The sequence below is a fragment of the Mauremys reevesii genome, linkage group 20 (assembly GCF_016161935.1).
Source record: "Mauremys reevesii isolate NIE-2019 linkage group 20, ASM1616193v1, whole genome shotgun sequence".
Lineage (NCBI taxonomy): Eukaryota > Metazoa > Chordata > Testudines > Geoemydidae > Mauremys > Mauremys reevesii.
This window is the reverse complement of record NC_052642.1, coordinates 8550123-8565460: the sequence shown is the minus strand read 5'-3', so window position 1 is coordinate 8565460 and position 15338 is coordinate 8550123. Positions and strand designations below refer to the sequence as shown.

At 45.8% G+C, this 15338-nt stretch overlaps 1 protein-coding gene across 4 annotated transcripts in view; it reads right to left on the bottom strand.

The window, feature by feature from the left end:
* Positions 1–5122: 5122 nt before the first annotated feature.
* SPNS3 (sphingolipid transporter 3 (putative)) overlaps positions 5123–15338 on the bottom strand; it is a 64318-nt gene continuing 54102 nt past the window's right edge. For all 4 annotated transcript variants that reach the window (XM_039507541.1, XM_039507542.1, XM_039507539.1 and 1 more), the window contains 3 exons: positions 9651–9749; positions 5789–5960; positions 5123–5266 (listed from right to left, as the gene is read on the bottom strand). In XM_039507541.1, coding sequence (XP_039363475.1) covers positions 5211–5266; positions 5789–5960; positions 9651–9749 — 327 coding nt within the window. In that variant the 3' untranslated portion in view covers positions 5123–5210. The remainder of the gene's footprint in view (positions 5267–5788; positions 5961–9650; positions 9750–15338) is intronic.

Sequence of the window (15338 nt, the reverse complement as noted above, 5' to 3'; positions counted from 1 at the left end):
TATACACAAAGAGCGGTAAAACCCAACATGACTCATCGGCCCAGAGTTTGCTTTGCTGGGCAAAACATAACCTTATGGGATGATACCACTGCATCTTTTGGAGCTGTTCCTAAATGCTGCTGCTGCTTCTTTTACTTTTATTTTAGTATGGGAGAGTAGAAAGGAGATACTAGGGAAGGAGGAGAAGAAAATACAACTGATCCCATTTTTATTCATTTGCCAAACTGAAATCTTCCAGGTGATTGTGCATTGCTACATTACGAGCACCCACTCCGGTTTCCTTAACATACTAATCTTTTATTGAACCACACAAAGAAGATTCCAAGATCAAAGAACGAACTAGCTCAGTAACCAGCAGTCTTCTGCAGCAGCTCTTTCTAAGTGGGCAGACACCTGTGCAAGTTAGAAAATTCATTGCAACCAGGTATCATTTCTGTCTACTTGGAACACAGCAGGCACTTTGTATTCTAATTAACTTACGTGCAGTGGACTCCTAAATAATGCTCGTTACTTTATTGGCATGTAATTTTGTTCCAAAAACAGGCCTACTAAAGGTTTTTGATGGCACGCTATAAGTGTATAATCTTAAATGTTACATCCTTCCCAACATCTCTTGGTTCATTTCAAATTCTAAGACATCAAATCTTATTCCAGGAATTATGGTAGGAATAGGGAACATGTTAGAATTAAGTAAGCCCAGGAAAAGACAGCAAGAGGACGGTGGCTGAAAGCCACATAAGTAGGTACATGTTCTTGTATTAGACAATCCTTATGAACAACAGGTAACTCAATTTCCCCTCGATCATGAACACAAACCTAGAACTACATTTGTAATGAGTGTTGACACCACGGTGTGACTATGCACTATGGGTTCAGATTCTTTTGCACATGCCTGATAATTAAGCTATGCATTATCCAAATGCTGTGTAATGTCAGTTCTGACTATCCCCAAACTTTGAGAAGTTCAGATCTAAACATCATGGATGATCCTAATTCCATAATGAGCAAAGCCAAAACCCAAGCAAACATTAAAAGTTATCACACCAGCTTTTATTAACCGCAATGTTTTGCATATTTGGATCCAGATCCAAATTGTACAGCTAGGGCTGACACATGGTTTTATAGACATGAGAAGTGTGCAAAAATGGCTTTGAATACCTAGCTCTTGATGTCAGAGATCAATTCTTCCTGGTGCCAGCAGAGCAGAGACAGGTAGGAAGGGCAATATTTTCAAGCTAGTATGGTTAGAGTAGAAGGGAAAGGGAGGAGTAGAAAGAACTGCCCTTACTTTATTCTGGGGCAACTACTTTCTTACAATTTTCCCCACATTTAGTTTTGTAGTCTATTATCATGGCTCAGTACTTTGGGGATAACATCAGATGTAATAACTGATACATCCTCTATATCAGGGGTGGACAACCTGTGGCTCCAGAGTCACATGTGGCTCTTCAGAAGCTAATATGCAGCTCCTTATATAGGCACCGACTCCAGGGCTGGAGCTACAGGTGCCAACTTTTCAATGTGCTGGGGGGGGGGTGCTCACTGCTTAACCCCTGGCTCTCCCACAGGCCCTGCCCCCACTCCACCCCTTCCCGCCCCCCTCCCCTTAGCCTGCTGTGCCCTCTTCACTCCTTCCCCCTCCCCCTCCCCACAGCCTCCTGCATGCCAGGAAACAGCTGACTGGGTGGTCCAGGGAAGGAAGGTGCTAATTGGAGGGACTACCAGTGGGTGAGGTGCTGGGAACTGGGGCTGGGGGAGGGGGGGAGCAGATGGGTGGCTGTGGCTCTTTGGCAAGGTACATTGGTAAATTCTGGCTCCTTCTCAGGCTCAGGTTTGCCACCCCTGCTCTATATCCTGTGCTCTCGAGAGTAGGGATGCCATGTTCTAATAAGACTTTCACCTCTAGCTGACATGAACACACTTTTCCTTCACCCAGTAATGCAGAAAATTCAGTATGCAGATAGCCAGAAATGCCCCTCCACGCACCTATCCGACCCTAGAGACAAAACCCCATCTCCCACCCCAATGTAGTCAAATTGTTTCTTTCATCTCTCAATGTAAATGTTGGTGCTGTCTGTTAAAGAGCATACTAAAATTCTTCAGCAGGTTGATTTTTTATTTAAAGAAGTCTGGTTCCTTTCATGCATCCCACCCAAGGAGTTACACTTCTATTCTGATTAATATTTCATTTGCTAGCTGTAGTGAGTGAGCAAAGAAAAAAACCTGAAGGTCTGATCAGGCAAATTTTGAAAAAAGTGTCAGAGGTTATCATGCTCTCAGCCCTGGTGTACACCACAGAATTAGTTCAGTGTAACTACGTTGCTTGGGGTTGTGAATAATCCACACCCCATAGCGATGTAGTTATACCGACCTAAGTCCCAGTGTAGACAGCGCTATGCCAGCAGGAGAGCAGAGGTGCATTAACTAAGCCAATGGGAGAAGCTCTCTCCTGTTGACTTAAAGCGCAGCAGCTGTGCCAATGCAGCATTTTAAGTCTAGACGAGCCCTCAGTCTCAAATGGCTCAGGGAAAGAATTTCACAGCTTTCAAGAATAACTACCCGCAGGCTCTTTACACTCACTCAGTCAGTGCCAATCTGAAAGAGCCCTGCCTCAACAAGCCATACGGTAGTCCTGCAGTTTCAGGGCAGTACAAGCAAAAAAACTCAGAGCATCTGGCCTTTTAGATGGCTGGGATCAGTAGCAGCATAGTTAAAAATCTCTCTGCAGCATGACAATTAAAAAAAAAAAAAGCTATTTGCCATCTCTCACTCTAACAGTGAATTTTTTTTTTTATTTAAAGTACAGTGGGTTTTCGTTCTGATTTGACAGTCATGGAATTATTCACAGAACAGACAATGCAGTGCAGGGAAAGCTTCATAATGCTGCCCCAAACATGCCTTACCCCTCTAATAGAAGAGATACTTAAGGGTATGTCTACACTTACCATTTAAAGCGCAAAAAGTTCCTTTTTTTGTGCTAAGACCGTTGGAGCATCTACACTTGTTAATGACTTTTTGGAGTGAAACTCTGAAGTTTCACTGCAAAAAGAAAACCACCTTCATGAGAGGCGTACAGCTCTTACCACTGTTCTTTTTGCGCTGCTGTGAAAGTGAAGACACGTTCACTTTTGGCCTCTGGAGGATATCCCACAGTTCCAAAAGTGACCACTCTGGTCAGCATCTCTGCTGCTCTGACACAAGGACATCCGTCCCTCCCCCTGCAAGCCCTAGGAAGTTTGAAGCTCCCTTTCCCTTTGTTTGTAGATGTGGCGGGGAAAGCAGCCAGACTTCAGGAGGTTTTTAAAAAAATGCCACAGAAGACAACAAGGAAGTAATGGGGCTCCTGAGACATGAAGCAGGGCAGCACTGAGCAGGGACCCCAAATGTCTTCCGCTCACCTCCCCCCCCTTCCCACAAGACCTATCAAGAGAGCTGAACTGTGGGATAGCTACGCTCATGGGTGGCAAGTTTGTAGAAATTTTGGTGGTGCCCAGAACCAGCCCGCCCAACTCCGCCCCCCAAACTCCACCCCCACCTGCCTCAGGCTCTCAGATTAGGCTTGAATAAAGACTGGGAGTGGTTGGGTCATTACAACACCTAAATTTAATTTCCCAATACTAATTTCTCCCTACTGGTACTCACACCTTCTTGTCAACTGTCGGTAATGGGCCACTCTCCTACCACTTCAAAAGTTATTTTTCCTCCCTTGGTATCCTGCTGTTAATTGATTTATCTCATTAGACTGACCTCAGACTTGGTAAAGCAACCCCCATCTTTTCATGGATTTATACCTGCCTCTTGTATTTTTCACTTCATGCATCTGATGAAGTGGGTTCTAGCACACAAAAGTTTATGCCCAAATAAATTTGTTAGTCTCCAAGGTGCCACAAAGACTCCTCGTTGTTTTTGCTGATACAGACTAACACAGCAACCACTCTGAAATAGGTTCCTCTTGTATGTCCTGCAGAAGTTGCTTGAAGTTAGTTATCCATTTTTTCCCCGTGATTGTTTAAAGTTGTAATTTATTAAACTTCCATAACAGCAAGTTCTGCCCCTCCTAGTTACACTTGTTTAGTTCCACACCCAGCCTTTGCCTTCCAGTCTCATAAATAAGGACATGGGGAAACAGACAGGGCCAGCTCTGGCTTTTTTGCCGCCCCAAGCAAAAAAAACAAAAAAGGGGCGGGGCCACCGGAGCAGCAAAGCAAGGGGGGGAAAAAACGCACGGCTGGAGCGGCAAAGCGGTGGGGGGGGAAACGGCACGGCTGGAGTGGCAAAGCGGGGGGGGGGTTGGAAAACACGGCACGGCTGGAGCGGCAATGCGCGGGGGGGAACAACACAAAAACGGCACGGCTGGAGCAGCAAAGCAGGGGAGCAGGGGGAGAAACAACGGCGCGGCCGGCAAAGCAGGGGAAAAACAAAACAAAAAACCCTACAGCGCGGCCGGAGCCAGGGGACTCCCTGTGCTGCAGAGTGCGCGCTCGGTCTAATGGGGGGGAAGGGGAGGGAGTGGGGGGGAGAGAGAGAAGGGGGCAGCCAGTGCTTCAGTGGCGCACTCACCCCGCAGCCCCGACCACTGCGCCGCCTGCCGGAAGGGCTCTGCTCCGCTCCAGTCGGCAGTGAGGGAAGGACGCGGGCTGCCCTGCCGAGTTTGCTGCAGGGCGCTCCCCTCCTCTGCGCTGCCGCCCCCTACAGGGCGGCCAGAGCAGCGGAAAAAAAAAAGCGACCGTGCCGCCCTAGGTTTGGGCGGAATGCCGCCCCATAGAATCTGCCGCCCCAAGCACGAGCTTGCTCAGCTGGTGCCTGGAGCCGGCCCTGGATACAGAATCCTCAGCTATGTTTCTATTTGCCCTGATTTTCCAAGCTTTAAGACAGACAACTCATCATCCTGCTGAGAATTTACAGTAGCCCCATCCCCCAGCTCAACTAGACATTCCACCTTAAATGGGATTGTCTTCTTTGGGATAATATCCATTTCTGTGACAGCTCTATACTCCTGGCTTCTGGAGCTACTAAGCTCCTCAGAGCCAGCTTCACAGATGGAGGTGGAGGTTTGCCATATGCCATTTCAGTAGCAGTTTTTGACTTTCCGTCATAAGCATCATAAAAATGAGTATGCAGGTTTTTCTTTCCATATGGAGGGATTGTTATTTGGCCTTTTCCTCCAACTGTAGCTTCATCAGGCAAAAGGAAAGGAAGCAGTGGCTCCTTCATGCTTCATCCTGGAGATCATCTTCAGTTGAAATGTAGCCTTTGTTCTCAATACCTGGAAAACAGAGGCCGAGTCAAAAGAAATTGGCTACTTAGAGTATTTGTGATAAGGGAACATTATACATCAGTTTTCACTAGAATTCTTACACTTCTGAACCTAGATCCTTGCATGGAATGAGAGAGAACTTATAGGAATTGTTGCATAAGACCAGAAATGGTCCTTCTGATCTGGCATTTTGCCTGAGAAAGACTGATATCATGATCCAGATAAAGACCTAAACCCCCTCAGGGTGTTGAATTATGCAATACTTACAGGAACGCTATCTTATTACGTCTTCTTATTGTAGTATTGCAAAGTTACTTGAGGAATTGCCAACAATGGCAATTCGCTGACTTTCAGGGCACATTGCAAAGCCTATTGTCCCGGGGCATGAGGAATTTGTTTAGTCTGCTACTGTAGTTGGTTTTGCTGCGGATTTGGCCTGAACATATACTTAGAATGTATTTTAGTTTGGGGGACAAACAGCTACGGCAGAGGGATAGGCCAACAGAGGAAATTACAAATGGACATAGAAACCTCTGCAAAGTTGCTGGGCTTCCTGACGATCTTCCTCAACATGAAGGGCTGTCAGGAGGAAAAAGCCTCCCCCAAGGACATCAATGAAGACGCACAAGATGAAGCTGTACTGCAGGCTCCGGAAGGCCCCCAGGTGTGAGTCATTCTGCCTGGTATGGAGAGCATCAGAGATCTGGTGGGGTGGGAACACAGTGTCATTTACTTTAGACTCAATGGCTTATTTTCTCCCTGCTTTAAAGGTGTTGCTCGCAATGCCATCACTGACAAGAAGACTGAGCGGGCAGGAAAGGATAACTCACTGCCTGCATGCGCTAGATCTGGTAACACACACAAACTGACCTTCACGCGTCTGAGTTTCACTCAGCTTAGAAGTCTCTTGCAATCAGGTTGTTGCATATGTCCAGAGCTTCCAGTTTCACGCGAGTTAGAAATAGTTGCAACCATGGCAGGGCAGAGTGCTTGTGCAGTAGCCATTAACTCATTTTACTGGGTTTCCTACTTGGTCTCCATAAAACAGGCTTGAGCCACGTTTCAAGTTTGTACAAAGGTTTGAGTAATTTCTTGCATTATCAGAATGTCTTCACCCATCCTTCCTCAAGGCTTTTACTTTTGCTAGATGGGTGGGTGTCAAAGCTGGCACTGTTGGCAGAAGTAGGCAGAAGCAGGAGTAAGAGACAAGAAGAGAAGGGAAGAGCTATGAAGGAGCTTCAGGGTGACGAAAGGGAGTCTGATTCTGAGCAAGGAAGCGTTCAAGATGAGGTGGGGTGACATGGTAAGAAATGGAAAGGAAGAGGTCTTAATAGCTGCATAGTCTATGGAATGGAGGGGGGCTGTAGGTGTCATGACGGGCCCAAATGAATGAGTTTGAACAGTGTGGCCAGATAATGAGTGCTCATTTCAAGATGTTCAATAAAATCCTCAGTATTTAACTTCACTCGTAGAGCAGAGCTGAGGGATGGATATATAAGGGTGGTTCTTTTTATTCTTACATTGGCCAGATCTGATAAGCTAAGTGACTTAAAATATATACAAACAAGAGCCTCTTAAAGCCACACTGATATGATTTGATTTATGGCAATTTACCCAGATCAGAGTAAGATTAACTGCAAACAGGAAGCCAGAGGTTGTACCATGAGTTTTTGCTAAAATGCAGATTTAATGCATTTATTTATTTATTTATTTATTTAAAGCACAGAAAGGAAATCTCTGCACCTCAGAAAACAAAATATATAGACTCTGGGTATGTCTACAGTGTAAAAAAACAAAAACCTCACAGCAGCGAGTCTCAGAGCCTGGGTATACAGGCTCAGGTTTGCACTACAATGCTAAAAACAGAAGTGTAGAGCCCATACTCCAGCCCAAGCAGGAATGTCTACATGGTTAGTTTTAGCCTTACGGCAGGAGCCTGACTCTGTTGTCCCAAGCTCTGAGAGTCACTGCCAAAGGGGGGGGGGGAAATCTCCTTCAGAGGGTATGTCTACACTGCAAAAAGAGGCCATTCACAAGCTTTCCAGAGTGGATTTTTTTTTTAATCAAGAGCTAGAGGAAGCAGGTTAGCATGCAACAGCAAGACCTGAACACGGAATATTCCATGTCTGGCCAACGAGATCAGGAATGGGTGAATTTCAGAAGGGTTGATGGTGGGGTTCACACACGCCTCCCAAAGTCTGATGTTTATCCGAATGTCCTGAGTCTAGAAATTCTGCAGAAAAGAGGCTTTCTGCACAAGAATCCCAGCTGGAAATACAACAGTCTCAGTCATTAACTTATGATGTCTGCTTAGCGTAGTGTGGCTTGCAAGGACAGTTACAACATTATGCATCATCACGTAAACTGTTCTACGAGTAACAGTTGGATAAGACATCGGAGGCTTATACTTTTTTCCGTAAATGCTTTTAAGCAACAATTTAAAAATTCCACACAAGGTAATATATTTGCAACCAGCAACACAACTCAAAACAGCATTTTGCATGTAAATTACAACAGGATGCAACAGGCCTGGGAAATGGGCTTGCAGAAGCCGCATGACAGAACAAAATCTAGATCAGCAGTTCACAGAGCCCTCAATGCATTCAGTAGGAAGCCTCAATCTAGGCCCTTGTGGGCAAGTATCCACACCATAATGCATCACTACTGCTGGCACTAATATGGAACTTGGGAACCTCCACAATGCCAAACGATATGATTCTTCTATCTTGTGGCAGGATTATCTTGGCTGCAGGATTAACTTTTCAACTGGGAATCTTATTGGCCATGACAAGCAGCTGTACCAGGTGAGCCAAAGGGAAATTTCCTTCTGGCCAGACCGCTAGCAGCTGTGCTAAGGTGGTCTCAGCTGGAAGTTGCTATGTGCACCTCACATTAGGTTATCCCCTCTGGCCCTGCTTGATGTTATTAGCATAAATTTATGAAGGAGGCAGAACTGAAGTTTCTGGCACAATGCTGAATCCATACGGAATTCAGTTGCCGCACTATAGGTTTTGAAAACCTCCTAAGCAAGAACCTTCTCTTCCCTCTCCTAAACCCCTCCAAAGGAAACTTAAGAACTAAGTAAAGTACCTACTAACTACTTAACACTAACTACAGAACTAATGAGAACTATATACAGACTGCCAAATGTGCTTGTCACGACAAGACAAGGGAAGTTCCAGGTAACCATCGGTGGCGGTAAGAAGGAACTAAGGGGGTGGCGGGTCAGTAGGGCCCTATATTGAGCACATGATGGTGCCACTCCAGGGGGTGCCTAGACCGACCCGACGGATACTGCTAGGGGGGGAAATCTTCCAGCTGCCATGCACACATGCGCGCACACACTTGATTGGAATTGACATGAAAAGCACTCAAAGAAGAACTCAAAGCTCATATCAAGGTGCTTCTTGTAGAATGTGCCGCTGCTGTTCAGGCACTCATGTGCAATGCAGCCTTCCTTAGCTATCCGATAAGAGCTTAGCGGTACTGTGTGAAGGTTACTTCACAGAGTGATTTTTCAGAGCAGCAGAGCCATAAAATCAAAACCAGCATTCATCAGATCACTCACAGCTACTTTTCTTCAGTGAGCATATTTCTGCCAAATTTCAATTGGCTATCCCATTTTGGCACTGGAGCCACTGAATCTTCCAGTTATTTTTGGAAGTGACAAAGTTCATTCCCACTTCTTGAACTCTTCATTTCCCCAGTCTTTCTGCCTCTTGTCTTTCAATGTGAATTTTTTGAAAGTTTGAGTCCAGAAAGGTAAAGTTTTGGAAAGTTAGAAGCATTTGGGACCAGGGGCTTGGAATGCCAATCATTATGCAACCGCAACTACAGCTGTCCCCCTGCTATTACAAAAGTCGCATATTTTGAGTTTTCCAGAGTGTCTTTCGCAGAATGAGATCTTGCCCACAGATTTTATTTAATTGTATTTTACATTTTGAGGTGCAAAATGATATTTTAGTAGTTCCCATGAATTTGTTCATTAACCTGGCAGAAAAGTTTTGCACTTGGATTTAAACATTCTGAACAAGTGCCATTGCCATAATCAGACTGCTACCAAATCCTTATGAATTAATATAGCTGCTACCAAAGTGAAGTCCTAAGCATGCAGACACTTTTGTACTTAATGGGACTAATGGTATGTATAGAGTTACGCTTGTACTTAAGGGTTTGCAGGGCCAGGAGACCAATAGTGATATAAAAGCACTTAGTTCAGAAGTGCTGGTTTAAGTGTATCTAGATTCCAAGTCCTCACTGCAAGAAAGACTGTTCCAAGCATTTCCAATCTGGGACCAGGAATCAGCGTCTATTCTTCAGAAATTTCCAAACGTTTTTTATTTAAAAAGGGTTGGATAAGCTTCAGAGAAGTAGCCAAAATCCTATTACTTACCACTCCAGTGAGGTATGGGCTGCCTGCATCTCCCAGCAAATGGCTCACAAAAATCTGCAAGGCAACAGCTGTTGACTGGCGTTTTGGTACCACCACATACTGCAACAAAACAAGAGGATCATCAATATTTGAAGAATCAATAATTCCGTGAATGACCTGCACAGATCTACACTACCGGTAATACTGCAAGCTGCAGACTACTTTCTGTGATTGGTTTTGAGAAACTATTTGGTGGAAAAATTCAGAAGAAAGAATAGGGTGAAATGGGGAGAATGTGACACTCCATTAATAGCCTTCTCCCCCCCTTTCTCCTTCTGCCCCCCATAACTGGAGAGCAGTTAGCTGGCCACTTCAACTTGAATGGTCCATTCTTTAGCATAAGGCGTTAACACGTTTCAATCTGTTTCACCGATTCTCTCTCACCAACAGAAGTTGGTCCAATAAAAGACCTCACCCACACTGTCTCTCAATGCAGCGTGTACCGATCCATTCTGCCATGTGATTTTAGCTTTTATAGACGATGCCGAACTATAGCCTTTGTGGCTTTACTGACTTACCCATAAGCAGATATTTGCTCTTCAGTTTTCTATGTAGTGTCACCTACACTACATGGTCAGGTGCCTAGCCTAGAAGGACTGCATCATGGATTGAGGGTGCTTGTGACTCCAGATTCAGTCTGGAATCTCTGCCAAGACTAACAAGGATGCCAGCTGAGATGAAACGTTATGCATTCCAAGTCACTAGGGATGGAGCTCAAACTTTTCATACAGGGCATCAAAAAGGTGTCAGATGCTGGCAATTCTACCTCTGATGACAGACTAAATTTGTTTCCTTTTATTAATCCCTAGAGCCATCCATTCTACCTAATATTGCTCAGAGATTGCTTTAATTACACACATTTTAAATAACAAGTTGAAAGAAAAGGCAGTTACCTTTTCCATAAGTGGTGTTCGAGATGTGTTGCTCATGTCCATTCCATGTTAGGTGTGTGTGCGCTCGCCACATGCTCTGGTGCTGCAAGTTTTTCCCTCAGCAGTATCCATAGGGGACCATCTCTGGTGACCTCTGGAGTGGTGCATGGCACGGTATAAGGGGTGCCACCAGCTCCCTCCACCCTCAGTTCCTTCTTGCCGGAAACTCCGACTGTGGGGAAGGAGGGCGGGTTGTGGAATGGACATGAGTAACACATCTTGAAGAACACCAGTTACGGAAAAGGTAACTGTCTTTTCTTCTTCTTGCTCATGTCCATTCCATATTAGGTGACTCCAAAGCAGTACCCCTGGAGGTGGGTAAGAGTTCACAGATGTGTAGATTGCAACACAGCTCTGCTGAACCCAGCATCATCTCTGGCCTGCTGAGCGATGGCATAATAAGTGGTAAACGTGTGAACAGAGGACCACATTGCAGCTCTACAGATGTCCTGGATAGGGACATACGCCAGGAAGACTGCAGAAGACACCTGCGCTCTCGTTGAGTGGGCTCTGACAATCGGCAGTGGCAGAACCCCCACCACGTCATAGCAGGTCCTTATGCACGAGGTAATCCAATTGGAAATCTTCTGCGAGGACACTGGGTGACCCTTCATCCTATCCATTGTAGCGATGAAGAGTTGAGTCAATTTTTGGAAACGCTTGGTACGGTCTAAGTAGAAAGCCAAAGCCCTCTTGACGTCCAGGGCATAAAGACACCTCTCCTCAGTGGTCTTGTGTGGTTTGGGACAGAACACTGAGCCTACTGAACCAATGTTGGCGAGGCCACGCTGGGGCAATCACGACAACCTGCTTTTTGTCTCTCTTGATCTTTGCCAGGACCCTGCCAATGAGTGGAATCTGATGGAATGTGTACATCAGGCTCGCTGACCACAACAGGAGGAAGGCATTGGAGAGGGAGCCCTGGCTCAGACCTTGCAGAGAGCAAAACCGGTGGCATTTCCTGTTCTGTCTGGTAGCGAACAGGTCCACTTGGGGAGTTCCCCACCTTTGGAAGCTCATGCAGGCTGCCTCTGGATGGAGAGATCACTTGTGGTAAGAGTCCCTCGATCGGTGCCCCCGGTGCGGGGACTGAAGAGGGCTCCACTGAGCCTGCCTCTCCCAGCCTGAGGCGTGATGGCTGTGGGCGGGTGAACGCTGGTGGGACACACGCATAGGTCCCAATGCGGGTTTTCCGTGAGACCAGGGTACCACAGGAGCTGGTGAGGGTGGCTCCCCGAATGTCAGGATTGCCTGAGCTGCTTGAAGGGCTTTAGGTGTCGATGGCACCTGAAGCTGCCCAAGGCCTGCACCGCTATCTGGAGTCGCAGGCAACGCATGGGATGGGCTGCACTGCTTGACTTGAGCTGGGGCCCAACTTCCCAAGGGGGATGTTGAGCTGCTTGACACAGGTCTTGGCTTGCCCCTGCCCTCTCCTTTCCCTTGCGGGAGGTAGGAGATCTTCCCCTCACATTCTCTTTCGGCTTCTTGACCGGAGCCGTGGAGGGGGACTGGTGCCAGCTTGTAGACAGCACTGGGGGAGCACTGCACACAGAGGCCACGGTGCTCGATAAGGAATCAGACCACTGCTCCGGTGCCGGAGTTAGTGCTGACTCCATCATGAGCACTCTTAGGCCTGGTCTACACTGGGGGTGGGGGGTTTGATCTAAGGTACGCAACGGAAGTACCTTAGTTCGAATTACTTACCCGTCCTCACGGCGCGGGATCGACGTCCGCGGCTCCCCCGTCGACTCCGCCACCGCTGTTCGCGGTGGTGGAGTTCCGGAGTCGACGGGAGCGCGTTCGGAGTTCGATATATCGCGTCTAGATGAGACGCGATATATCGAACTCCGAGAAATTGATTGCTACCCGCCAATATGGCGGGTAGTGAAGACATACCCTTAGATGGATATTGCGCTCCTTCTTCGTCCTAGGTTTGAAAGACTTGCCGATACGGCACTTGTCACTTATGTGCCCTTCGCCTAAGCACCTTAGGCAGCTGGAATGGGGATTGCTGACGGGCACAGGCCATTTGCAGCGATCACAGGGCTTAAAGCATGGGGACGGGGGTCTGCCCTGACTCCTGGCTGGGTCCTGTTCGGGACTAACAGAGAGTTTGAAAAGTACTACTAAGGATAACTAAGAAAACTACTACCTATGTATAACTACTTTACAGGATTTCAAAGTTAGGGACACTAACATGGAGTTCTGTGGGGTTTTAGGCTGCCTGCTTGACTTTGAGATTAATCCCCTGCCGGAGGGGGAAAGTGGGTAGACGTTGTGCCTCCTGCATGGAGTTGACTCCTGTGGACCCCAGACTTGGGCAAGTGCCCCCTGAGGGGGACTAGAACACACTGGCTAATTGCAATGATATTTCTCTCTAGTGACTGGTCTGGCTACTGCTACCAGCCCAGTTACTCATTTAAAAAAAAAAAAGAAGGAAAAAAATAGTTGAGTCCAGCCAAGTTTTACTCTAAGTTCAATGAAGCCCAGAAACAGATTACAGCCACAGGAGTCTGAATTGAACCCACTAAAAAAGGTGGGCACAGAGGCCCTGAACAACTGAAACCTAATTTCAGCAATGCTAACATCAGCCTAAAATTAGGAATTCTGGCACTAGAGCATCAGCAGGACTTTTCACTGAAGAATAAAGACCTTTGGGAAAGGTCTTCAAAGCTGCTTGAACGAGGACAGACAATGTAAGTGCATTACAAGTCAATCCTAGAGCTCCAAGGTTCAGACAGACAGTCTGGTGTTGTGGCCCTCTCCAACCCTTGAAATTTGAAGTTAGCCCTTTGCTAGAAGAATCTGAAGCCTCAAAATTGAATGAGCTACTTATCCTGTTCCCAACTCACTATATTCACTTATAACACTTAGTTTCAGACATGTGAAATTCATTCTGTTAGTTTCTATTGGCTGCCTAACCCTCTAAATGCTGCTTAATTGGCACTGTCTTCCCTTCCAAAGCAGTGCTGCTGGGATGAGGCACTCTTATGCAGAGAGGCAGGCAAAATTCTGTTCCGGGACAGCATTCGGAGCCTTTGTATCATTACCTTCTAATAGATGTTTAAGGGACTCAGATGTTTATCCCTTTCCTCTTACATGAGGTTACTGAAAATCCACCCCTGGATTAAAGCAACCCTTGGATTTTACAACCAGATGAGGCAACACCAAAGCTCCAGATCCAAACATACCTGAAGTTTGGGAACTGCTCTGGACTTCACAGTTGAGGCTCCTCTCCATCCAGTAAGTGACTGGAAAGAAGCTATGTAATATTATATTCCTTTCTCTGTGCTTTGTGGAAGGACAGTTTCTTCTGTTAAAGGCTCATGTGCTTAAAATCTTAGATGAGACAGAACCAGACAAGGACATAGTGCCGCATTGTTAATTATTAACATTCTGCTCATAAATATAGAAACCGTCCCTCACCTTAGGGCATCTCATAAAATTTTTAATGTGATGGCTGGTGTTTTTCTTTCTAAACCCAAGGTGCCTGCATTAGCTACTATGAGAAAGGAAGTATTTGTTTCTTGTCTGTGTAAAAAAGGGAGCTAACAAGGCAAAGAAGTCTTAGAAAAAGATCTGCTTTCATGTTTGATGTGCATGTGAAGTTCATTAACATGCTTTGTGTCTATGTGTCTCCTTCCATCTAAAGAGATCCCAGAGCCCTTGACAGAGGGATCACTCCACCCATCACTGAAATGCAGTTACACTGCACCAACAACACTCCACATATAACTGCTTCAGCTGAAACTGAAGGTGGAAATTAGGAAGGCTACAAGAAATTACTCAAGTTAGTTTTGGCCAGGACCCCAGGGTTAACATCAATTCTCTTGCAAAAAGGACCATTCATTCTTTAATTACCAGAAGAGGTCAGGTTCTACACAAACATTTTATGCAGTTTTACCAGTATAGCTTATTCCTGTACTGGAAAGAGAAATTAGCTTAACGGATATAATTGCATCCACACTATGGGCTGGATCAGAGTAACTATTTTGGTTCAAAATAAAATTTACCTCCTTAACTGACACAGCCATGCCAGTACAAAAAAAATGGGTGAATAGAGCAGGCCTCAATTTTACATCTTTAAGAAATCTGCAATAGCCTCAAAGCCTCCCTCCACACCATGTTGAGGCACTGGGTTCAGTACGAACAGACACAAGAGCACTACCTAGCTCAGGGGTCAGCAACCTTTCAGAAGTGGTGTGCCGAGTCTTCATTTATTCACTCTAATTTAAGGTTTCGTGTGCCAGTAATACATTTTAATGTTTTTAGAAGGTCTCTTTCTATAAGTCTATAATATATAACTAAACTATGGTTGTATGCAAAGTAAATAAGGTTTTTAAAATGTTTAAGAAGCTTCATTTAAAATTAAATTAAAATGCAGAGCCCCCTGGACTGGTGGCCAGGACCCGGGCAGGGTGAGTGCCACTGAAAATCAGCTCACGTGCCGCCTTTGGCACGCATGCTATAAGTTGCCCACCCCTGGCCTAGTTAATAAATACCAATCCTTGTTGTACCTGGGTTTTCCATAAAGGTCCCCATTTGCGGTCTAACCAGGCAGGTAGCATTGACTGCTGTTGGCATCACTTTATCATTCAATTCTAGTGTTCTCCACATGAAAAGCCCCTTCCCTCACGCGTTTGTATATGGTGCTTTGATAGCAGGCATCTTACTTCAAACATTATGCCTACACAAATTGGAACCAAAATAACTAAGC